Here is a 24102-nt window from a genome sequence, read left to right as displayed (position 1 = left end):
GAGAGTCACCGTCCGTATCTATGAGGCAGGAGAGTCACCGTCCGTATCTATGAGGCAGGAGAGTCACCGTCCGTATCTATGAGGCAGGAGAGTCACCGTCCGTGTCTGTGAGGCAGGAGAGTCACTGTGTCTGTGAGGCAGGAGAGTCACCGTCCGTATCTATGAGGCAGGAGAGTCACCGTCCGTATCTATGAGGCAGGAGAGTCACCGTCCGTATCTATGAGGCAGGAGAGTCACCATCCGTATCTATAAGGCAGGAGAGTCACCGTCCGTATCTATGAGGCAGGAGAGTCACCGTCCGTGTCTGTGAGGCAGGAGAGTCACCGTCCGTATCTGAGGCAGGAGAGTCACCGTGTCTGTGAGGCAGGAGAGTCACTGTCCGTATCTATGAGGCAGGAGAGTCACCGTCCGTATCTATGAGGCAGGAGAGTCACCGTCCGTATGTATGAGGCAGGAGAGTCACCGTCCGTATCTATGAGGCAGGAGAGTCACCGTCCGTATCTATGAGGCAGGAGAGTCACTGTGTCTGTGAGGCAGGAGAGTCACCGTCCGTATCTATGAGGCAGGAGAGTCACCGTCCGTATCTATGAGGCAGGAGAGTCACCGTCCGTATCTGAGGCAGGAGAGTCACCGTGTCTGTGAGGCAGGAGAGTCACCGTCCGTATCTGAGGCAGGAGAGTCACCGTGTCTGTGAGGCAGGAGAGTCACCGTCCGTATCTATGAGGCAGGAGAGTCACCGTCCGTATCTATGAGGCAGGAGAGTCACCGTCCGTATCTATGAGGCAGGAGAGTCACCGTCCGTATCTATGAGGCAGGAGAGTCACCGTCCGTATCTATGAGGCAGGAGAGTCACCGTCCGTATCTATGAGGCAGGAGAGTCACCGTCCGTATCTATGAGGCAGGAGAGTCACCGTCCGTATCTATGAGGCAGGAGAGTCACCGTCCGTATCTATGAGGCAGGAGAATCACCATCCGTATCTATGAGGCAGGAGAGTCACCGTCTGTATCTATGAGGCAGGAAAGTCACCATGTCTGTGAGGCAGGAGAGCCACCATGTCTGTGAGGCAGGAGTCACTGTGTCTGTAATGTAGGGCCACATACCTGGCAGCTGCTGCTTACTTCATTAGTTTTATTATAGTGCCGCAGCAATTCCATAACACAGACGCCTGCTCAGGGCAATTCGAGGCTTTTGCGTACTTTCGAATTGTGGTGAATTGACTCGATGCAAATTCAATTTCCTGGGAAAATTTAGATTAGATGGCGAACTTGAATTTCCAAACATTTGCTCATCTCTACTGAATATCCATTAGTGAAAACACAATTTGTATGACGGTGACAGCCTTAAGGGACTGCAAATCTTAAAGACACTGTTTTTTGGGACAAAGCATATTTAAGAACTATACAGGTGTATTACGTGAAAGTAGGGAGCATTAAGGTGCACTTACAATTTAAATGGGGGTAATCAATCCAGCCTACAAAGTTATCATTTGTCCACTGGATTCTCATCCCTTTGAGTATTTACTATTCGGTAATCTCCCGAACAGGGTGCAGCATCTGGCGATTGGTGGGAGTAAGCGACCAAACAGCGACGCTGCAGCGATCCGGATCGTTGTCGGTATCGCTGCAGCGTCGCTATGTGTGACGGGGCCTTTAGACTTAAGTGGAGTAACAAGTTGTGGCTAATGCTGTAACTGTCCTTGTTAGATTAAGCCCAGCCAAACACTGTGATATTGATCTGGTTCCCTATTATCCTTTATACCTGAACCCAAGATTTTTGGCTGTCTTCTAGGGAGGTAATCATGGATATAGTCAGCAAAATTCATAATACAGACTGCAAACATATATTAAATAGATCTTGCACCTGATGAGGTTGGTGTGTTTATTGTCAAAATAAATGTCAGAATTAGTGTATTCCTCATAATAAAAATGAGCATTTTAGGAGTTTATGAAATTCTAAATTTTAACATTTTAATATTGGGCAAGACAAATTCCAAAAAGGATTATACAGCCACTCTGATGTGTATTTTCACAGCAAGTACAACAGCCCCATCAAGTCTAAGATCTATTTAATAGTGCGAGCTATCTGGATTGTTAGATTACTAATGACTTACCCACAGCCAAAGCTAATTGACAGTTCTCCATCCTCCATCTCGAAGTGTCCTCTTCCTTTGACACAGTCGACCACTGCCTACTGCTACAGATTCTTTCTTCCCTTGGCATCAAGGACCTTGCCCTGTCCTGGATTGCCTCATACCTATCCAACCGCACATTTAGCGTTTCCCTCCCACACACTACTCATCCCGTGCTCTCTCTGTTGGAGTCCCTCAAGGTTCTGTGAGGAGGCCCCTACTTTTTTCCATCTATACCCTTGGCCTAGGAATACTCAAAGTCCCATGGCTTCCAGTACCACCTGCATGCAGACGACACTCAGATCTACCTCTCTGGCCCAGATGTCACACCTCTGCTGTCCAGAATCTTGGAGCATCTATCAGCCATATCCTCCCTCACCTCTCACTTCCTAAAACTCAATGTAGACAAAACCAAACTCATCATCTTTCCCCCATCTCACGTACCTCACCTACCCGACCTATTATGGTAAACAACGCTCTCCCCCGCAACTGAAATCCGCTACCTCGGGGTAACTCTCGACTCTGCCCTGTCCTTCAAACCACACGTTCAAACTCTTGCCACCTCCTGTAATCTCCAACTCAAAAATATTTCCAGAATCCGTCCCTTCTTCAACCCTCAATCCACTAAAACTCTTGTGCATGCCCTCATCATCTCCCGCCTCGATTACTGCAACACCCTCCTCTGTGGCCTCCCCGCTAACTCTCTTGCACCACTCCAGTCTGTCCTGAACTCTGCTGCTCGGCTAATCCACCTCTCTCCTCCCGTTTCTCCCCTATGCAAATCCCTCCACTGGCTCCCAATTCCCCAACGAATCCAGTTCAAACTACTAACACTGATCTACAAAGCCATCCACAACCTGTCCCCTCCCTATATCTCTGAACTAATCTCCCAATATCTTCCCTCTCGTATTCTTCGATCCTCCCAAGACCTCCTACTCTCCTCCACACTTATTCGTTCCTCACACAACCGCCTCCAAGATTTCTCCCAAATATCTCCCATCCTCTGGAATTCCATGCCTCAACATGTCCGATTATCCACCACTCTTGGATCCTTCAGACAGAATCTGAAAATCCTTCTCTTCAGGAAAGCCTACAGCCTGCAATAACCATTCTGCCGCCTCACCACCACCAGAGCTGCTACACCCCCGACCTTGTCTCTTCCCCATTATCCCATAGAATGTAAGTCCGCAAGGACAGGGTCCTCTCCCCTCTGTACCAGTCTGTCACTGTAAATTTCTTTACTGTAAACGATATCTATAACTGTCTGTATCCCCTTTCTCATGTACAGCACCATGGAATTAATGGTGCTATATAAGTAAATAATAATAATAGTAATAATAATGATGTCACCGACGCTGAGCTCGCAGCAGCTCAGTCACCAGTGGTTCTCAGCCTGGACGGTCGCACCCTGGCACCTTCCAGGTTGAAAACTAATTATCCCCCAGACATGGATTACAGGTGGGACAGAACGACCGACAGGTGAGGGATATTGTTTTTTATTTTTTGTTTTATTACAGGAGAATGAGGGATTCAGTGGAATTAGGCGTTAGGTGAGTATAACTTATTTTTAAATAAAAATGGAAAAGTGTATTTTGTTCCATTTCTAATAAAAGACTTTATTCTGGCTGTGTCTTTATTTACAATACAACTATAGGATTAGTAATGGATAGGTGTCTTATAGACGCCTCTCCATTACTAAGCAGTGGGCTTGATGTCACCTGACAATACAGAGGTGACATCAACCCTACAAATATGAACCCCACTTGCCACCGCTACAGGGCAAGTGGGAAGAGACGGGCAAAGCGCCAGAATTGGTGCATCTAATAGATGCGCCTTTTCTGGGCAGCTATTTTTAGGCTGGGGGGGGATCAATATCTATGGCCCCTTACCAGCCTCAGAATATCAGCCCCCAGCTGTTTGCTTTAGCAAGGCTGGTTGTCAAAAATGGAGGAGACCCCACGCCGTTTTTTTAAATCATTATTTAAATTTAAAAAAAAATACGCTGTGGGGACCCCTATATTCTTGATAACTAGCCTCCTGAAGCGGACAGCTGAGGGTTGCAGCCCCCAGCTGTGAGTTTTGCCTGGCTGGTTATCAAAAATACAGGGGAACCCACGCCAGTTTTTTTTTTTTTTTTTTTAAATTCTTTATTTACAGCGCAAGAACCGGCTAATAAATACACCTATCAGCCGCTCCTGCTCTCACTGCTAACAGTGGCAGCAGGTGTCGGAGGATGGGAGCTGCAGTTCCATCAGCTGACACCAGTGTCCGGAGGTAAACTTTATACCTCCGATCACAGCTGAGTGCTCCCGCTGTCTTTTGACAGCGTGAGAACCGCGGCTCTCTGACCGGCGGGAATGATTTTTCCGCCGATCAGAATTGGCGTTTCCAGCGTTGTTATGCACATGACAGCATGACAAACGCCTGGTACCGTAACACGGACTTCCTGATGAAGTCCGTGGCCGAACAGTAGGTGTTCGGTATGTACGCCGAACTTTACTGTTCAGGATCGCCCATCTCTAATCCTGAAGCTTTCTTTTCTGCAGACTTGTGAATACACAATGCTTAGAAGTGATTTGGTGATGCACCTAACTGCCAATCGCGACACCTGAGAAAAACAGCGACGCTCATTAAAGTCCTGAGACACAAAAGTGATTTGGCAAAAGTAGTCCTATTTATTTACAAATGGGCGGAGGCAGATTCCAATAAAACCACAGTTATGAAACTTAACAAAAAGCAAAAAAAAAAAAAAAATGTTTTGAGAATTATATTCTGAATGGGACATTAAAACTTTTCGGAAAATGCTTCTTGTGGTGACGACCCAAAGTGTGTAACAGTGACTTTCCTCCCGACATCTGCTCAGTGGCTCTCTCCTTTCTTGCCTACAACCTGGTTGAAAAAGTTGGGGAAAAAAAACGTTTAAAAGAACATCACAAAATACAGGAGCTTCTCACAAAATTAGAATATCATCAAAAAGTTAATTTATTTCAGTTCTTCAATACAAAAAGTGAAACTCATATTACATAGAATCATTACCAAACAAAGAAACTATAGGAGAGAAGAAGCGCACATAGGGTCTTATCCGACAATTTCAGAATCTGTTATTCACAAAACTGATCACCTGGTGCCCCTTTGTAAGAGCATAGAAACGTCAGCTGCCGCAGAGCCACGGGTCAGACATTGACCATATCAGAAAACAACCGAGGGAAATTAGTGGATATCATCCGCACTGCTGAACAAAATGAAAATCCGGACGTATTGATGCAAAGGAATTGTGGCTTTATTCAACGAATTTCGACGTCTCTGTATGACTTCTTCCTCAGGAATACGACACACGTATATCTAGTCTAGTGTGAAGTTTCCACAATCAGTGATGGTTTGGGGAGCCATGTCATCTGCTGGTGTGTCCATGAGAGACACCAGACCCAACAATGCAGACAAGCTGAAGGCTGCTATCAAAGCATCCTGGGCTTCTATAACCCCTCAGCAGTGCCACAGGCTGATCTCCTCCATGCCACGCCGCACTGATGCAGTAATTGATGCAAATGGAGCCCCGACCAAGTACTGAGTGCATTTACTGAACATACATTTCAGTGGGCCAACATTTCAGATTTTAAAAGCATTGTTTCAAGCTGGTGTTATGAAGTATTCTAATTTACTGAGATAATGACTTTTGGGGTTTCATTCGCTGGAAGCCATAATCATCAACATTAACAGAAATAAACACCTGAAATAGATCACTCTGTGTGTAATGACTCTATATATGAGTTTCACTTTTTGCATTGAAGAACTGAAATAAATTAACTTTTTGATGATATTCTAATTTTGTGAGATGCACCTATAAATGAGAAAAAAAACAAACTATAAATTCTAAACATGTCATAGCTGAAAGTGCTGGCACCCTTGAAATTGTTCCAGAAAATAAAGTAGTTCTCCCAGGAAATTATTGCAGTTACACGTTTATTTCCTTTGTGTGTATTGGAACAACACACACAAAAAAAAGTGAGGAAAAGATAACTTGGTCATAATTTCACATAAAACCTCCAAAAATGGGCCGGACAAAATTGTTGGCACCTTTCCAAAATTGTGGGTAAACTTTGTTTCAAGCATGCGATGCTTGTTCAAACTCACCTGTGGCAAGTAACAGGCAATATGAAAAATCACACCTGAAACCAGATGAAAAAAGGGGAGAAGTTGACCCAATCTTTGCATTGTGTGTCTGTGTGTGCCACACTTAAGCATGGAGAACAGAAAGAGAAGAAAACTGTCTAAGAACTGGAGAACCACAATTGCCGAAAAATATCAAAAATCTTAGGATTCTTTCACACTTCCGTTGGTACGGGTCAGTCGCTATGCGCCGGACCAACGGACATTGTGAAAATAATGCACGACGTGGGCAGCGGATGCAGTTTTTCAACGCATCCGCTGCCCAGTCTATGTCCCGGGGAGGAGGGGGCGGAGTTCCAGCCGCGCACACGTTGTCGGAAATGGCGGACGAAACGTCCAAAAAAAATGTTACATTGAACTTTTTTTGTGACGACGGACCACAAAAACATGACGGATACGTCGCACGACGGACGCGACGTGTGACCATCCGTCGCTAATACAAGTCTATGGTCAAAAAACACATCCTGCGAGCACATTTGCAGGATCCGTTTTTTGCCCAAAATGACGGATTGCGACGAAGGCAAAAAGACGGAAGTGTGAAAGAGGACTTAAGGTCACAAGTCCATCTCCAGAGATCTTGATGTTCCTTTGTCCACGGTGTGCAAAATAACAAAGAGGTTTGCAACCCACGGCACTGTACCAATCCCCCTGGACGTGGACGGTAAAGTTGATGAAAGGTTGCAACGCAGGATAGTCTGCATGCAGGATAGTAAGCAGCCCCAAACAAGTTCCAAAAAAATTCAAGCTGGGAGAAATACTTCATTTTCTGGAACAATTTCAAGGGTGCCAAAACTTTCATATGCCGACAGTTTCCTTTCTGTTGATCTGAGTACAAATTTTTCAGTTTTGGTTGTAAAGAAAATCCCAGGAGCCTCCTCCTCACCACTGTCCTGTGAGGCAACTGGCTGCAGCAGGAGCCTCCCCCCTTTGAAATAAATAAGTGTTGAGAGCAGTCTCCTGGCTAAGCCGAATCAGGAGGAGATTACCAGTGTGTTCTGTTTAGGATTTTGGCCTGTTTTTTTGCTACAAAACATATGCAGAAAATCTTGCCACACTGACAAGGGTCTAAGGGGGTGGAGATTTTTAGCTTTTGCTGCTAAAATAGGGATTTTTGTGTACTCACCGTAAAATCCTTTTCTCCGAGACAATCATTGGGGGACACAGACCGTGGGTGTATGCTGCTGCCACTAGGAGGCTGACACTAAGTGATACAAAGAAAGCTAGCTCCTCCCCTGCAGTATACACCCTCCTGCTGGCTATCAGCTAACCAGTTCGGTGCAAAAGCAGTAGGAGATCAATAACATATGAGCATATAGCATGTCACATTATATATAAGAGTATAGCATGTCAAATTATAAAACAAGCACAAGCTAATAATAGGGTGGGAGCTGCGTCCCCCAATGATTGGCTCGGAGAAAAGGATTTTGCGGTGAGTACACAAAAATCCCTCTCCTTTGCCTCATTGGGGGACACAGACCGTGGGACGTCCCAAAGCAGTCCCTGGGTGGGGACAACATCAGATCAGGCCCTGTGTAACCGCTACTTACAAGTGCGACACCGCGGCCTGCAGAGTCTGCCTGCCCAGACTCACATCTGTGAAAGTCTGGGAATTATAGTGCTTCAAGAATGCATGCGGACTGTTCCCTGATAGTAAAGTCTGTCCAGATCAAAAGGAGTCTACTGTAAGACTCCCAGGATCATTAAGGTCCCAAAGATCTAACGGTATGCTATAGGGAAGAACCACAGGTGAAGACTCCCTGCGAGGAAGTCCATATTTGCAGTTTTGTTGCACTAAGATGGAAAAATACTAGTTCAGCAAACGAGAAAAAACCTGACATGGTCAGTGCGGATCTCCTAGGATCACTGGGGCCCTTCTTGCTTCCGAAAAGATCTCGGAAGTAGTGGAAGAGGGGTGAAGGAAACTGGTATCATGGAAAAACCAGAACATGCACTGCGATGGCTTTTGGACCTGGAGGCCGAACCATGAACTTACAGTACATTGGCGTTCAGTCTGGATGCCATCCGACCTACATCTGGAGTGCTCCAGAGAAGACGGATCTGATGGAAGACTTTCGGGTGAAGTTCCCACTCACATAAGGCGGGACCCTGATGGCATCTGCCGCCCAGAGTTCTACACCTGAGATGTGTAGTGCAGAGATCACCAGATGATAAATCATGGTCCAACAGAGAATGTGAGGTACCTTGGCCATGACGCCTAACCGTGGGTACCTGCTAGATGATTGACGTATGGCACAGACGTGGGATTGTCCGATTGAATCGGATGGGGTGACCTGTCAGAAGGCAGTGGACCTGCTGTAGAGCTAGCTGTACCGTTCGGATCCCCAGAGCAATGATAAGGAGGAGAGGACTGGCATCGGTAGTCACTAACTGGGAGATATGATCTTCCCTGGATAAGGAAGGAACTCAGAGACTACCCTCTGAAAGCCTGATTGACCTGCAGAAAACGAGAGGCGCGAAGGAAGCCACTTCCATAGTCATCATCAATTTTCATCAGAACACTCCTAGCAAATAAAATGGAATGAGGGGATGAGTGAACAAGTGCGCAAGTTCCCTGTTGAAGGGCCGCAGCCTTGTCTCAAGGGAGAATCACCAAACTTCTGGAAGATTCCAGGATCATCCTCAAAAAGGGTATCTGCTGGACTGGAAATGAGGAAAAAAATTATCTAAGTTTAACTGCCAGCCCAGGAGAGAGAGGGTATCGCAAGAAATCTAGACGACTCAGCGCTGGGCTGAAGGAGCGGCTAGAAAGTCGACCAGATAGGGCAGGACGACCACGCCTCTAGGCAAGAGGAACATGACAGCCCCATAACCCTTGCAAACACTCTTGCCTTGCGCAGGCGTGTACTATGGAGGACAGAGAATGAACTTCAATCCAATATTGCAGCCAGCGGGTAAGGAAAGGGTGAATCAAACACTTGAAAACCCCATCCCTATGGCTGAAGATTGTTCCCTCCAAATTCAGGTGACAGAGTCCCTTTAAGGTCTCTGACCAAGACACCATTGCTAAGGGAGGGTAGAGCGCTGAACTGGGAGGTCACAAGACGGAACGAACTAGATTTGCTATCTGACAGTCTGTTGTATTTTTAATTCATGACCCATCGGGTAGGGATACTGGTAGGTATACCACAGGAGATTCTACCCAGATAATATGCCAAGTGGTAGAATGCGCGGCTGCATGCAGGTGAAACAGGAAAAACCGTCTCTTACTATCGCCGCTCTCTTTTGAATGTGCGGAGTTAAATGATGAACCCTCGATCCACCATCCTCTTAACAGGGAAGTGGACAAGGATCGTCCGCCTTCTTGCATCATCTGCTAAATAGTGGAGATGCAGAGGGGGTGTTTGGATGCCAAAAAGGAAGCCTCTGTACATCCACAGAGTTAAGGTCCCTGGGTGGACAGGGCTGGCTGTCCGGCGTTAGGCCTGGCTGTAGAAGAGGATACATGGAGGTGACACTCCATGTGCTCATCTATTGCTGGTGTGGGGAGATCGGTGTCCTTTAAAAGGACCCGTCGGCATTAAGAATTAGACCAGGCATGGCATCTCACGTCTTAGGTGGGAATACGTGGAGGGCACACCCCGCGTGTTTGCATATTGGCTGAAAAAAGGATACCATGCTTGCAGAGGTTTCTGTCCAGTGGATCGCTTATCCGTACCCTCCCTGTCCGGGTGAATGGCAGATGCTCTGCGAGGGAGTTTAGTTTCCTCATGAGGGACACTGCGTGCTCTAGAGTAGAACCGAAGTCCTCGTCAATCTACAGAGATTAGTTGATGATATTAATTGGCGAATCCATCCTTTTCTGAAGTTCTGGTGAGTCCAGAACCAAGGCAATATCCGATCCATATTCAGAGACTTGTTCTCAGCAAATCATTGGTGAGGGATCAGGAAATGAAACTTCCGTTTTCTAGGCGCGTGTACGTTTCTAGACGCCTGTACGTTTCTACAATACTTGCGGCCCCTGCTAGCCGACAGCTTTAAGACCAGGAATACTGGTCATGTGCCTTTAAGACCAGGAATACTGGTCATGTGCCTCTTTAATACAAAACCATAGCCCCTGTGTGTGTGTGTGTGCTGGCAGGGTGGACCAAGATGGCCACCAGAGTTGCAGAGGTGGTAAAGTCTCGCAGAGAGTGAGAGGCGGCAATTCGGAGGGCGGAGCCACAAACATGATGTGGGCGGAGCCTCATGACTTCCATGAATAGGTCCAAGCTGGGGCCTAAAGTTCTGCAGCTAGCATGAGCAATACCAGCGTTGATGAGGGAAGCGATCACTTCAGTGCCAGGGAAGAAGCGCCAGAAAAGGTGGGCGGAGTCGCCTTAGCGCGCCATAGTGCCGGCGTGGCTTCCGGGATGCGGCCTACACATCGGCCGAAGCCGGGGGATAAATTTTTGCAGCCGGCCGGAGCGTTACCTCAGGGAGGTGGGCCACAGGGAAGCGGAGGCTGCCTGTCATCATATGAATATCTCACTGCAGAGGCCCATCGCTGACTACATCCAGTCACCATGGGTGCCGTCCCAGCATGAAGCCGCCGCGATGACTGGGTTTCAGTGCCGAGGAAGCGCGCGCACTCTACTGTTCTGCTGCAGGTCAGGTATTGCAGCGTGGACGGTGCAGGGATAAACCTCTAACCATCATCCGTTTGTTAGGGAGGTGGAGAGGAACCGTCCGCCTCCTTGTGCCATCCGCTTTCACAGTGGTGGGACAGAGGGGGCTGCTCGGACGCCATAGAGAGGGGCCCCTGTACATCCACAGAGTTCAGTCCGGGTGGACAGGGCCAGTTGTCCAGCATTAGGCCTGGCTCCAGGAGAGGATACATGGAGGCGACACTCCATGTAGTCGCCTGCTGCTGGTGTGGGGAGATCGGGACCATGAAAGGAACCGTCGCTCCTGAAGTGAGCTCAGGCATGGCTTCCCACGTCGCAGGAGAGGTACGGGGAGGTATACTCCGAGTGCTCGCCTGGTGATGATTCGGGAGAGATCGGAACCTTTAAAGGATCCGTCGCCCCTTCACTCCGTTAATTAAAAATAAAAATTTATAGAAAAGTAAAATAAAAACGTTGGGGTCTGAAACAGACCCGTGTGCCTCCTACAGACACTAAGCAAGAACTGGTTAGCTGAGAGCCAGCAGGAGGGTATATACTGCAGGGGAGGAGCTGAGAGCCAGCAGGAGGGTGTATACTGCAGGGGAGGAGCCGAGAGCCAGCAGGAGGGTGTATACTGCAGGGGAGGAGCCGAGAGCCAGCAGGAGGGTGTATACTGCAGGGGAGGAGCTGAGAGCCAGCAGGAGGGTGTATACTGCAGGGGAGGAGCTGAGAGCCAGCAGGAGGGTGTATACTGCAGGGGAGGAGCTGAGAGCCAGCAGGAGGGTGTATACTGCAGGGGAGGAGCTGAGAGCCAGCAGGAGGGTGTATACTGCAGGGGAGGAGCTGAGAGCCAGCAGGAGGGTGTATACTGCAGGGGAGGAGCGGAGAGCCAGCAGGAGGGTGTATACTGCAGGGGAGGAGCCGAGAGCCAGCAGGAGGGTGTATACTGCAGGGGAGGAGCCGAGAGCCAGCAGGAGGGTGTATACTGCAGGGGAGGAGCTGAGAGCCAGCAGGAGGGTGTATACTGCAGGGGAGGAGCTGAGAGCCAGCAGGAGGGTGTATACTGCAGGGGAGGAGCTGAGAGCCAGCAGGAGGGTGTATACTGCAGGGGAGGAGCTGAGAGCCGGCAGGAGGGTGTATACTGCAGAGGAGGAGCTGAGAGCCAGCAGGAGGGTATATACTGCAGGGGAGGAGCTGAGAGCCAGCAGGAGGGTGTATACTGCAGGGAGGAGCTGAGAGCCAGCAGGAGGGGGTATACTGCAGGGGAGGAGCCGAGAGCCAGCAGGAGGGTATATACTACAGGGGAGGAGCCGAGAGCCAGCAGGAGGGGGTATACTGCAGGGGAGGAGCCGAGAGCCAGCAGGAGGGTATATACTGCAGGGGAGGAGCCGAGAGCCAGCAGGAGGGGGTATACTGCAGGGGAGGAGCCGAGAGCCAGCAGGAGGGTATATACTGCAGGGGAGGAGCTGAGAGCCAGCAGGAGGGTGTATACTGCAGGGGAGGAGCTGAGAGCCAGCAGGAGGTGTATACTGCAGGGGAGGAGCTGAGAGCCAGCAGGAGGTGTATACTGCAGGGGAGGAGCTGAGAGCCAGCAGGAGGGTGTATACTGCAGGGGAGGAGCCGAGAGCCAGCAGGAGGTGTATACTGCAGGGGAGGAGCCGAGAGCCAGCAGGAGGGTGTATACTGCAGGGGAGGAGCTGAGAGCCAGCAGGAGGGTGTATACTGCAGGGGAGGAGCTGAGAGCCAGCAGGAGGGTGTACACTGCAGAGGAAGAGAGAACTTTCCTTGTATCACTTGGTGTCGGCCTCCTAGTGGCAGCAGCAGCAGCATACACCCATGGGCTGTGACCCCCAATGAGGTGAAGGAGAAAACAGGGTATTAATTTCTTTTTGTTTTTGTTTTTTTTATCAACAAAAATAGAAAATTTTTACCTCTCTTACAGAAATCGTATTCAAGGATTTTTTTTTTTATTTATAGATCATCATCTGTGCAGAGCTGGAATATCTCCAAATTTGCTTCCTGATTAAAAGATTTATTTTTTATTGCGCTTCAAAAAGTTTTTTTTAAATAATATGTATGTGTTAGCATTTAACATTTATTACATTTTTGTTGGTATGTTTGTTTTTTCCCCCTCTTCTTCCAAGAGCAATAACTCGGAGTCGCGTCAAGATTTTTTTTTTTTTTTTATTTATTATTAGTGTGCCAAGCGGTGGTTTTTATTGGTACCACTTTGGAGTACGTTTAACATGTTTTGATCACTTCATTTTGCATTTTTCAGGAAGGGGTCGTGACCTGTAAAAATGGCAATTCTGGATCTCGCGATTCAAAGTTTTTCTGTTTCCTTTACAATGATTTAGTTTGTGGATTAAATAACTTTTGATTTTGATTAAAAAAAATCTAATTTTTACACATGCAAAAATACCAAACAGGCATTTTATAGTTTTTTTTTACTTTAGTTATGATGTTTTGGTCTCGGATTGGAGGAAACCGCATCTAACTTCTGGGTTAAATATTTATATATTTTGTTAGATTGGAGTTTCGAGGATGTGATAATGCCAAATAATTAATATTATAATAATAATATATACATACACATTATATATATATACACACATATATATATATATATATATACACACACATATACATATATATATATATATATATATATATATATATATATATATATATATATATATTTTTTTTTTTTTTTTTTTTATTATTCTTTTGTGTGTTTTGTTCTGTAAGTGGTTCAACCATTTGTCTCTAAAAATTGTACAGATTTTTATGAAATTGACATGTTAATGGTTAAAAAGTAGCACTTTAACTTTAGGGATAATAAGAGATCTCAGCTAAAGTGCCATTTTCCAACTTGTAGCAGAGTTTTTGACGTTTGACTATTCCGCTTTTTTAGGTCAGATATTTGCAAAAATATCGAGTGCGATGTGAATGGTTCCCATAAAGACGCCTCTCACTTACCCTCTTGAAGTCGTTCATATTCGTCGCCTGTACGGGGGTGCCGATAAAAGTGAAGTACGTGATTCTTGTCGCCTCCTCGTCACCCTGATTGGACTGGACAAATAGCTGAAAGAAGAGCGATTAGCGGCCGGTTAGGAAGACACTGGGGGATAGACGCGATAAATCTGGTGTGAACACACTTTTGTGGGATCAGGTGGCCGAGCAATAAAAAGACATAATTTAATTAGTTCACATATCAATTAGCCGGAGCAGATTTCACACATTTCACAAATTGAAGCTGTCCTAGCAATGTCATTCTGGAGCAGCCACCTGTGTGCCGCGCCGCAGAATGGGTTATTTAAAGGCTGGTGGATGATACGGAGCGGAAATTAAACTTAAAAATAAATTTATCTACGAGAGCCGGAGCAATGAAGCACGCTAATGAGCCCGACGCGGCCCCGCCAATTAGGGCCAGGGAAAAAGGACCTTCACACACAACGCCCCTTACTGCCGGGAAAGTTTAGAGAGCAGAGTCAATATTGTAGAGGATTTTACCAAAAAATTATTAATTTAAAAGAAATAATAAATTGAATCCAGACGCTGCGAAAAATATCCACAAAATACCCCCGACAATCACCGAGAGATGGATGCAGAGTTCTTCTACTCATTTGTTATCGGTTGATGGGGTGTCTGCACAGTTCTCAAAAACTTTTGACATGTCAAAAAGTTTTCCGAAAACTTTTTCCGAACTTTTTAAAAAGTTGCCAAACTAAAAGGAACAGTTATGAAGAAATAATCGTTCCTTATCACACCGATCTCCCGCGGCCTCAGTGATCTCCTTTGGGACCGGAGATGACAATAGTCCTGTCCAGCAGTGGCATTAGGGGATAGGTTGCTTTGGAGACCGACCACCGCTGATGGATAGCAGAACATGCGCAGTGCTTACAAACTTTTTTTCCAGGTGGTCGGTTTCCAAGGCAATGAGCTGTAAACAAAAGTGTTAATATCTCAGGAAGGGTTTAACATTTTAATAAGCAGTAAATTGCAAAAGTGCTCAATATTACAAGCTCAATCCGACAATATCCATGAAGATAGGGAAAATGGATAGGGATGTGGTCGTGCAAAAAACTAAGACCTTCTACGCAAGGCAATGGACAGGAGTTACTGGCCACCGCCGGCCACGTGACTCACCGTTACACTGTTTACATTCTGGAACTTCACGTAGCGGAGCTGTACGATGCCGTCCTCCTTAATATCATCTGCCGTCAATTCCAGCGCTTGGGTCGGTTCACTCCTCACGGCTTCATCAAAATCCATAGAGCGTGGGAGGTTTATGAAGATTTTTACAAACTTTGGACCTTGACCTGCGGTGAGGATCACGGGTATTTTTATCTCCATATTCATTTGTCATTCCTCATTAAAATAAATTTCAGGACAGCAGAAGTTTCTGCAACAACTTTCCAGATGATAATTGATCGCAGCACTCACGATTGATAGCAGCATCTAAGGGGTCTAACTGCTGCCATTGCCCTAGCAGTGAACTCAAGGGGCCAATGGTGTTATGGCAGCCGGAGGTTTACTGAACCTCCCCCGCAAAGAGGGTGACCGCTTCCTTCCCCACTGACGCCACCTCTGCAGAGAGGGCGGCTGCTTCCTCCCCCGCTGACCCCACACCAGCGGGGAGAGCATCCGCTTCTTCCCCCTAGACGCCACCCCGGCAAAGAGGAAAGCCGCTTCCTCCCCCCACTGACACCAGCCCCGGCAAAGAGGAAAGCCGCTTCCTCCTCCCATTGACACCAGCCCCCGCAGAGAGGGTGACCGCTTCCTTCCCCACTGACGCCACCTCGGCAGAGAGGGCGGCCGCTTCCTCCCCCCACTGACACCACCCCCGGCAAAGAGGGAAGCCGCTTCCTCCCCCCGCTGACGTCACCCCCGGCAAAGAGGGAAGTCGCTTCCTCCCCCCATTGACACCACCCCCGGCAAAAAGGGAAGCCGCTTCCTCCCCCGCTGACGTCACCCCCGGCAGACAGGGCGGCCGCTCCCTGCCCCACTGACGCCACAGAATACTTTGGCTACCTTCCTACTTTAGGTCAAACAGAAGACGACGGCCATTTCCTCCCTCATTGCTGGTCAATGCCCAAAAATCTTAACCGACAAAGAATCGGTTATGCCTCCGATTGCATAACTGATACGACGATTATTTTTGCACATGAATGGAACAATTACGACTGATTGAGACCCACGTGAAGGAAACACCAAGGTTACTTACCGGTAGCCGGTTTTTCCGGAACCCATGACGGCCCACCTGAGAGAGGGGATCTGCCCAGTAAGGACAGGAAACCCTACTGAAAATAAAAGGGCGGTACCGCTCTGTCGCTTCAGTTGGTTTTCAGAGCATGAGAGGCCCACCTGGTTAGTACACATGGCAAATCCATCACCACATCTAATGAACTAAAAACACCCAAAACTATAGTGCACACCGAACGGGTGATAAAAGGGGGGGGGGGGGGGGGGAATATACAGGTACCGTCATGGGTTCCGGAAAAAACGGCTACTGGTAAGTAACCTTGGGGTTTTCCCTTCCCCATGATGGCACACCTGAGAGGCTTTTGTAGAATGAAACCTTAGGGAGGGACCACCGCTTGCAGTACCCTTCTACCAAAGGTTAGGTCAGCAGAGGAAGAAAGATCTAGCCGGTAGTGTTTGAAAAAAGTGGAGGGTGAGGACCAGGTAGTGGCCTTGCAAATTTGATCAATCGATACCTCAGCCTTTTCTGGATAGGAGGTAGTCACGGCTCTGGTGGCATGAGCCTTGATGCCTTCAGGAACCACTCGCAGAGTAGGATAAACTAATGGCCACCCTGATCCATCTAGCAATGGTACTTTTAGCTACCTGGCACCCTTTTTTACTACCCTGGAAGGCTACAAATAGGGTTTAGTCTTTCCTCCACTGACTAGTCATGGACATGTATTGTAACATAGATCTTCTTACATCTAACCTATGGAACTTTTGTTCCTCAGGATTTCTAGGATTATTACAAAACGATGGTAAAGTAATCTCCTGACTCCTATGGAATTTTGGGACCACCTTGGGGAGATACGCCGGGTCTGGTCTTAGAATTATCCTGTCGTCAAAAACCTGAGAATAAGGAGGGCGTATCGACAGGGCCTGTAAATCACCTACCCTACCGGCCGATGTTAAGACTACCAGTAGAACTGTTTTCAGAGTGTGTAATTTAGGGGACAACCCCTGCAAAGGCTCAAAAGGGTCTTTGGTTAAGGCTTCTAAGACTAAATTTAGATCCCAAGAAGGGATTTTTGGGATAATAACCGGCCTAGACCTGCCACAGGATTTTATGAATCGTGAAACCCACCTATTTGATGCTAGGTTGCAGTTGTATAGGGGCCCCCAAGGCTGAAACTTGAACCTTAAGGCTATGTTCACACATAGCGTCCTGTCCCTGCGGGTTCTCCCGCAGCGGATTTGATAAATCTGCAGGGCAAACCCGCTGCGGTTATCCCTGCAGATTTATCGCGGTTTGTCCTGCGGGTTCCGCTGCGGGATTTTACCCCAACTATTGATGCTGCATATGCAGCAATATGCAGCATCAATAGTAATGTTAAAAATAATAAAATAATGATATACTCACCCTCTGACGTCCCGATCTCCTCGGCGCTGCACACGGCGGTCCGGTTCCAAAGATGCTGTGCGAGAAGGACCTTCATGACGTCACGGTCATGTGACCGCGACGTCACCGCAGGTCCTGGTCGAATAGCAAACCTGAGACCGGACGGCCGCGTGCAGCGCTGAGACTTCAGAGGTGAGTATATCATGATTTTTTATTTTAATTTTTTTTTTTTTTTACTCAAATATGGTTCCCGGGGCCTGGAGGAGAGTCTCCTCTCCTCCACCCCGGGTACCATCCGCACATTATCCGCTTACTTCCCGCATGGTGTGCACAGCCCCATGCGGGAAGTAAGCGGATCAATGCATTTCTATGGGTGCAGAATCGCTGCGATTCTGCACAAAGAAGTGACATGCTGCGGGTTGTAAACCGCTGCGTTCCCGCGCGGTTTTTCCCGCAGCATGTGCACAGCGGTTTGCGGTTTCCATAGAGTTTACATGTTACTGTAAACGCTATGGAAATTGCTGCGGACCCGCAGCTGCAAAATCGCCGCGGTTCCGCGGTAAAAACCGCAATGTGAGAATATAGCCTAAGGGTGCTAGTCGCTAACCCGAGCTGCAAGCCTGCCTGCAGAAACTCTAGGATAGGACCAACCTCCCCCAACGGTTCACCCAGGAAGTCAAGAAACTTTTTCCATATCCTACTGTAGATTCTAGATGTTATAGGCTTTCTGGTATTCAGTAGGGTGGAGACTAACACTGGTGAGAATCCCTGGCAACTCAGCAATGCCCTCTCAAATTCCAGGCTGCCAGATGGAAGCCCTTCACCTGAGAGTGGGTCACTGGTCCTTGGGTTAACAGGTCCGGAACTTCTAGCAGAATCCATGGGTCTGTTAATGACATCTGCCTTAGAAGGGAGAACCATGGCCTTCTTGGCCAGAATGGAGCTATGAGTATTATTTTTGATCGGTCTTCTCTGATCTTCCGGACCAGTGTTGGAATCATCACTATCAGGGGGAATGCGTAGGCCAGAGAGAATATCCATGGTATTAGCAGGGCATCTACTGCAAAAGGATGTTCTCTTGGGTTTAGGGAGCAGAATGTTTTGACTTTTTTGTTGTGTGAGGTGGCAAATAAGTCTATTTCTGGTGTACCCCAGGCTTGTATTATTTGGTGGAACACCAGGGGGTTAAAGGACCATTCCCCGTCTCAGATCTCTGCGACTGAGGAAGTCTGCCGGTGTGTTTTCTACTCCCTTTATGTGTTGTGCTGTGAGGGACGACAGGGGTTGTTCTGCCAACTGGAAAAGTAGATTTGATACCTCCATGAGGCCCCGGGCCTTTTCCACTGCCCATAGTTCTTTTTCGTTTGAGCCATGAATCCTTTCTTGCAAGGACCAGGTTCCTTGTACTGATTAAGACCTCAGATGATCCCCCCCCAACCAGGGGGTCAGCGCTGGCTGATGTATTGCTGTACTGGTCAAGTTCATTATTTTGGCCACTTTGTTCTCCGGAAGGAGGCAGAGCTGATGCTCGGAGTCCAGTATTAATCCTAGGAAGGACTGCACTTTTACTGGTACTAATCTTGATTTGGGGGTATTTATTATCCAACCCAGCTCTATTAGAGTTGATGTTACAACTGTTACTTGCTGGGAGCAATGGGTCTCTGTCCTCCCTACCACAAGGAAGTCGTCCAGGTATGGGACAATCACCACATCCTGGGATCTGAGGTATGACATTACCTCTACCATCACCTTGGTGAAGACCCTGGGAGCTGTAGACAGGCCGAATGGAAGGGCTGTATATTGGTAAGGTTTTACTTGATTTTGTATGTAGAGCGCTACTCAAGTATTTCCGATAATCCTGATGTATTGGGATATGATAATATGCATCTTTTAAGTCTATTACTGCCATGAAGCAGTGTGGGAACAGAAGTTTTGTGGTCGTGTTGATAGACTCCATCTTGAAGGAGTAGTTCTCTACTGATTGATTGAGCTTCATTAGATTGACTATGGTTCTCCAGGAGCCATCTGGCTTTTGTATCAAAAAGAGGGGGTAGTAAAACCCCCTTCCTACCTCCCGAGCCGGGACTTCTTGCAAGACATTTTTGTGAACAAGTCCTGCTGGGACTTCCTCCGGGGAGTTATTACAAAATTCTGCCTGGGTGGACGGATGAACTTTATCTTTAGACTATCCTTGATAATATTTAAAACCCAGATGCTGGGGGAGATGTTTATCCAGGCCGGTAAGAAAAGGGAGAGCCTTCCCCCAACCTCTGATGTAATGTCACTGGGGGGATTTTTTAGCTGATGTAGAGTGCCCTTTGAACATGTAGCCCGATCCCCTTAGTCCCAATTTCTCCTATCTCCTGGGGGACGACCTCTGTTAAATCTTCTCCTCCGAAAAAAAGGTTTTTTGGGATCTCTACAGAAACTTGGAAAGGCTTTCTTTTTATCTCCTGCATGTTCCAAGATCTCTTCTAGCTTTTTGCCAAAGAGGAATTGACAGTCGCATGGGAAGGAGCACAGTTTATGTTTAGACGGCAAATCCCCCGGACAACCTTTAAGCCATAGGGCTCTCCTCGCCGCATTGGACAAGACCGCAGCTCTAGCTGTTAATCTTGCAGAATCCGCAGAGGAATCTGCCCAAAAAGCCACTGCTCCTTGCGCTAAGGATATATTCGCAAGGATATCATTTCTAGGAACTTTATCCCTTAGGTGATCTTCTATCTGCTGTAGCCAGACCATGAGAGCACGGGCCGTACATGTCCCAGCTATTGCTGGTTTCAGGCCCCCAGCCGAAGCTTCCCAGATGTGTCTCAAAAAAACTATCTGCTTTTTTGTCAAGCGGGTCTTTTAGGACACCTGAATTTTCTAATGGAAGGGACTATTTTTTCAAAGACTTGGCCACCGCACCGTCAATTTTAAGGATTTTTTCCCAGGATTCGGATTCTTTTTCCTCAAAAGGATATCTCCTTTTTGATGAAGAAGGCACGGTACCAATTTTCTTGGGTTATCTCCATTCTTTTTTGATCATTGCTTTGATTTTTGCATTGACCAGAAACGTACGTTTCCTTTTTCCTTCTAACCCCCCAAACATGAAATCCTCAAGTGACCTAGGTGTCTTCTCCTCTTTAAGACCCATTGCAGACCTGACTGCTTGAACTAGTTTTTCTACATCCTCAGTTGGAAAACACGGTCGACCCCCTGTATCACTGTCTGAGGAGGAATCTGAGGACTGGATAGAGGCGGAGGAGGTAGAGGGAGACCGGGATGATTTAGAGCCCTCCTGTCTCTGAGAGGCATCGGAATCCGTAGACACCTTGCGGCTTTTTCTCCCTGTTTTTTTTAATGGCCAGTTTTAAGGAGTCTTTTATCTCTGCCTGTATTATGGCTTTAAGGCTAGTAGCGAAATTAAGGGTCTCTTCCTGTATAGTTTGATTAATGCAGTCAGCGCAGAGGTCCTTCTGCCACTGAACTGCAATCGGAACTTTACAAAGGGCACATTCTCGGTTCTTTGTTTTCCCGCTAGATCTCCTCGACCCTTAGTGATCAAACAGAAAAAATGGACCCTGTTACCATAAGGGTGACATTCATGTAGATCACTCACCACCGCTGACAGTCAAGGGTACCGGTTTCGGAGGCTGGACAGATGCACGTGCAGCGTCCTTTCTGGACGCCGAAGAGTCTTGCCGGACAGGACGACTGCTGCTCCTACCACTTGAGCGGCTTCTCCTGGTATGCTGGTGGCTCGGCCAAGGCATCTGGTGAGAGGTCCTGATGTGGCTGCTGCTGCTCCTGTTGCCCCACTTCCATGATGAAGCTTTTGAGCATGAGCACGTCTTCTGTGGTCATCCCCCTTTTATGGGGGGATCCACGGCACTCCCCGCCTTCTCTGGTGCCCAATGGTGGCCCCTCCCCTCCTCTGCCATGCCGCCGGAGTCTTTTCCCACCGGCTGGCGTGTTCTTCATGGGCGCCGCTATCTTGGATCCGGCGCCCACCCCCGACATCACGCCCATTCCCAGCGTGCCTTGCGCGTGACGTCAAACGGGCGACCCGGAAGCGGCCGCCGCACCTGGATGCCGGCAGAGATAGGAGGGTGGCGTAGCAGCCACGGAAGGAGCCCGGACATCCGACCGTGCTGCACCGACACCCGCTCGGACACAAAGCCCCGGAAGACCTGCGGACAGCGCTTCCAGTACCCGAGGACCAACACACAGCCGCTGCCTGTTCTTCCACGCCGGGACGAGTAATGGGTAAGTAGAAAAATCTTCCGCCATGTTCAGCACGAGGGTCCCTGAAGCGACAGAGGTACCGCCCTTTTATTTTCAGTAGGGTTTCCTAACCTGACTGGGCGGTTCCCCTCTCTCAGGTGTGTCGTCATGGGGGAAGGGAAAACCAGTGCTGTGGCCCAACAAGTATTCAGTAAGTCAGACGTGATCTCTTTAATGAAGACACCGACGCTTGTGAGCCCGCGGTGCTCCAAGGGCTTCATACAAGCTGGTGGCGCAATACACTCACCATTATCTGGACCTTGGAGCTTCATGGAGTACAACTTCACCGGCTGGTTGAAAGCTACAGTAATCAGGAGCTGGGGGGCAAGAAAGAGGGGAAAAAAAATAAAATTTCTTTGCAAAAAAAAAAACAGGCAAGACAAGAAAATAATCCTGTAACTGACAGAAGAGCAGTATGATTTGCGCTGCCCTGATGTGGTGTCTAGTCCGCTCCTCCGTGTCAGCTGCAGCTCCTGGCATCCTGGTGCCCCTGGGGCTTATTATACCCTTAAGCGCGACCCACAACATGGTGTCGCCGGGCCTAGAAAGCACCAGAGACTAGCAGGAAACCGGGCGCAGAAGTGAACACCGGCTGCCAAGGAGGCACGGACTGGACGCGGGACCAGGGCATCGAGGATCGACACTACAGGAATAAACACCGCATTTTGATTTGAACAGAATCTATGCGGATACAGCGCCGGGATATTATGGGTAAGACTTCATGGATATCCTGTGCCATCCTGGAGCGGGCACCAGACTGTCTACAGACAGCCCAGATCCTACTCTAAAGACCCAGACTGCGGGACCCTCCGATTCCGGCAATTAACCCTGTACAGCAGGATGTGAAACCCATTTATTTTTGCGAGTTTAAACCATAATGTCTTGGTGTCCTCCACTGAGATCAACAGTTAGGATAAGTACAGTTTAATTAGAGAGATGTGTAAAGGAAACAATAGCCTGAGCAATTCAATGGCCGACCAATGTGAAAAGTAAACACTGGCCGACCAAAGTGTGAAATTGAACAATACCTGATCAACTCAAGGGCCATTATTAAAGTAGTGTCCTACAAAATGCCCTGCCAATGCCTTAAGGTACCTTCACACTGACCAACTTCACAACGATATCGCTAGCGATCCGTGACGTTGCAGCGTCCTGGATAGCGATATCACGCAGCAGCGATCTGGATCCTGCTGTGCCATCGTTGGTCGGAGCAGAAAGTCCAGAACTTTATTTCGTTGCTGGATCTCCCGCAGACATCGCTGAATCGGCGTGTGTGACGCCGATTCAGCTAGGTCTTCACTGGTAACCAGGGTAAACATCGGGTTACTAAGCGCAGGGCTGCGCTTAGTAACCCGATGTTTACCCTGGTTACCAGTGTAAATGTAAAAAAAACAAACACTTCATACTTACATTCCGGTGTCTGTCGCGTCCCTCGGCGTTCTGCTTCCCTGCACTGTCAGCGCCGGCCAGCCGTAAAGCAGAGCACAGCGGTGACGTCACCGCTCTGCTTTACGGCTGGCCGGCGCTCACAGTCAGTGCAGGAAAGCACAGCGCCGGAATGTAAGTATGTAGTGTTTGTTTTTTTTTACATTTACACTGGTAACCAGGGTAAACATCGGGTTACTAAGCGCGGCCCTGCGCTTAGTAACCCGATGTTTACCCTGGTTACCAGGGGACTTCGCATAGTTGGTCGCTGGAGAGCTGTCTGTGTGACAGCTCTCCAGCGACCACACAACGACGCTGCAGCGATCGGGATCGTTGTCTAGATCGCTGCAGCGTCGCTAAATGTGACGGTATGCAGCGTCGCTAAATGTGACGGTACCTTTAGGTAAAATTATTCCAAACCACTTCACCTCCCCCCCCCTGCTGCTACATTTCATGAAAAAAAAAAAAAAAAAACACAAATTACAATTTTTAGTCCATGATGGCCACTATTTTTTCACTAAATAATTTGACCAATTTGTATTTTTTTTAAAACGCTTTATGGTTTCACATATGTCTTGCCTAGCACCTTGCTCTGTTCATGCCTGTATGGTGGAAGCAAAGATGAAATTTGGGATCTGTTTTTTTTTGTTTTGTTACTGCCAAGAGATCAGGTTTTGGCTGCAGAAAAAAAAGCACTCATCCAAAAGCAGCATAAATAAATAAAAATGCCAGAAACACTGGTTTTTAATTATTTCACTTAATGTCCTGAAGTGCAAATTAAATTTAACCCTTTCACCCCCAGACTTTTTTCTGCTTTCCCCTCCCCATTTTAGCTTTTTCCCTCCCTTCTTCCCAGAGCCATATTTTTTTTTGTTCTTCAGTCAATACGGTCATGTGAGGGCTTGTATTTTTGAATGGCACC

At 47.8% G+C, this 24102-nt stretch overlaps 1 protein-coding gene across 1 annotated transcript in view; it reads right to left on the bottom strand.

The window, feature by feature from the left end:
* Window positions 1–4781: 4781 nt before the first annotated feature.
* The window catches only part of TXNL1 (thioredoxin like 1), a 38974-nt gene continuing 19653 nt past the window's right edge, over window positions 4782–24102 (bottom strand). Inside the window, exons 5-8 of the mRNA XM_069746010.1 lie at window positions 22003–22072; window positions 15050–15222; window positions 13880–13984; window positions 4782–5018 (exon numbers count right to left, since the gene is read on the bottom strand). Coding sequence (XP_069602111.1) covers window positions 4989–5018; window positions 13880–13984; window positions 15050–15222; window positions 22003–22072 — 378 coding nt within the window. The 3' untranslated portion in view covers window positions 4782–4988. The remainder of the gene's footprint in view (window positions 5019–13879; window positions 13985–15049; window positions 15223–22002; window positions 22073–24102) is intronic.

This window comes from Ranitomeya imitator, chromosome 1, assembly GCF_032444005.1.
Source record: "Ranitomeya imitator isolate aRanImi1 chromosome 1, aRanImi1.pri, whole genome shotgun sequence".
Taxonomy (NCBI): Eukaryota; Metazoa; Chordata; class Amphibia; order Anura; family Dendrobatidae; genus Ranitomeya; species Ranitomeya imitator.
The sequence above is the reverse complement of the archived record's forward strand: the minus strand, read 5'-3'. Positions and strand labels throughout refer to the sequence as shown.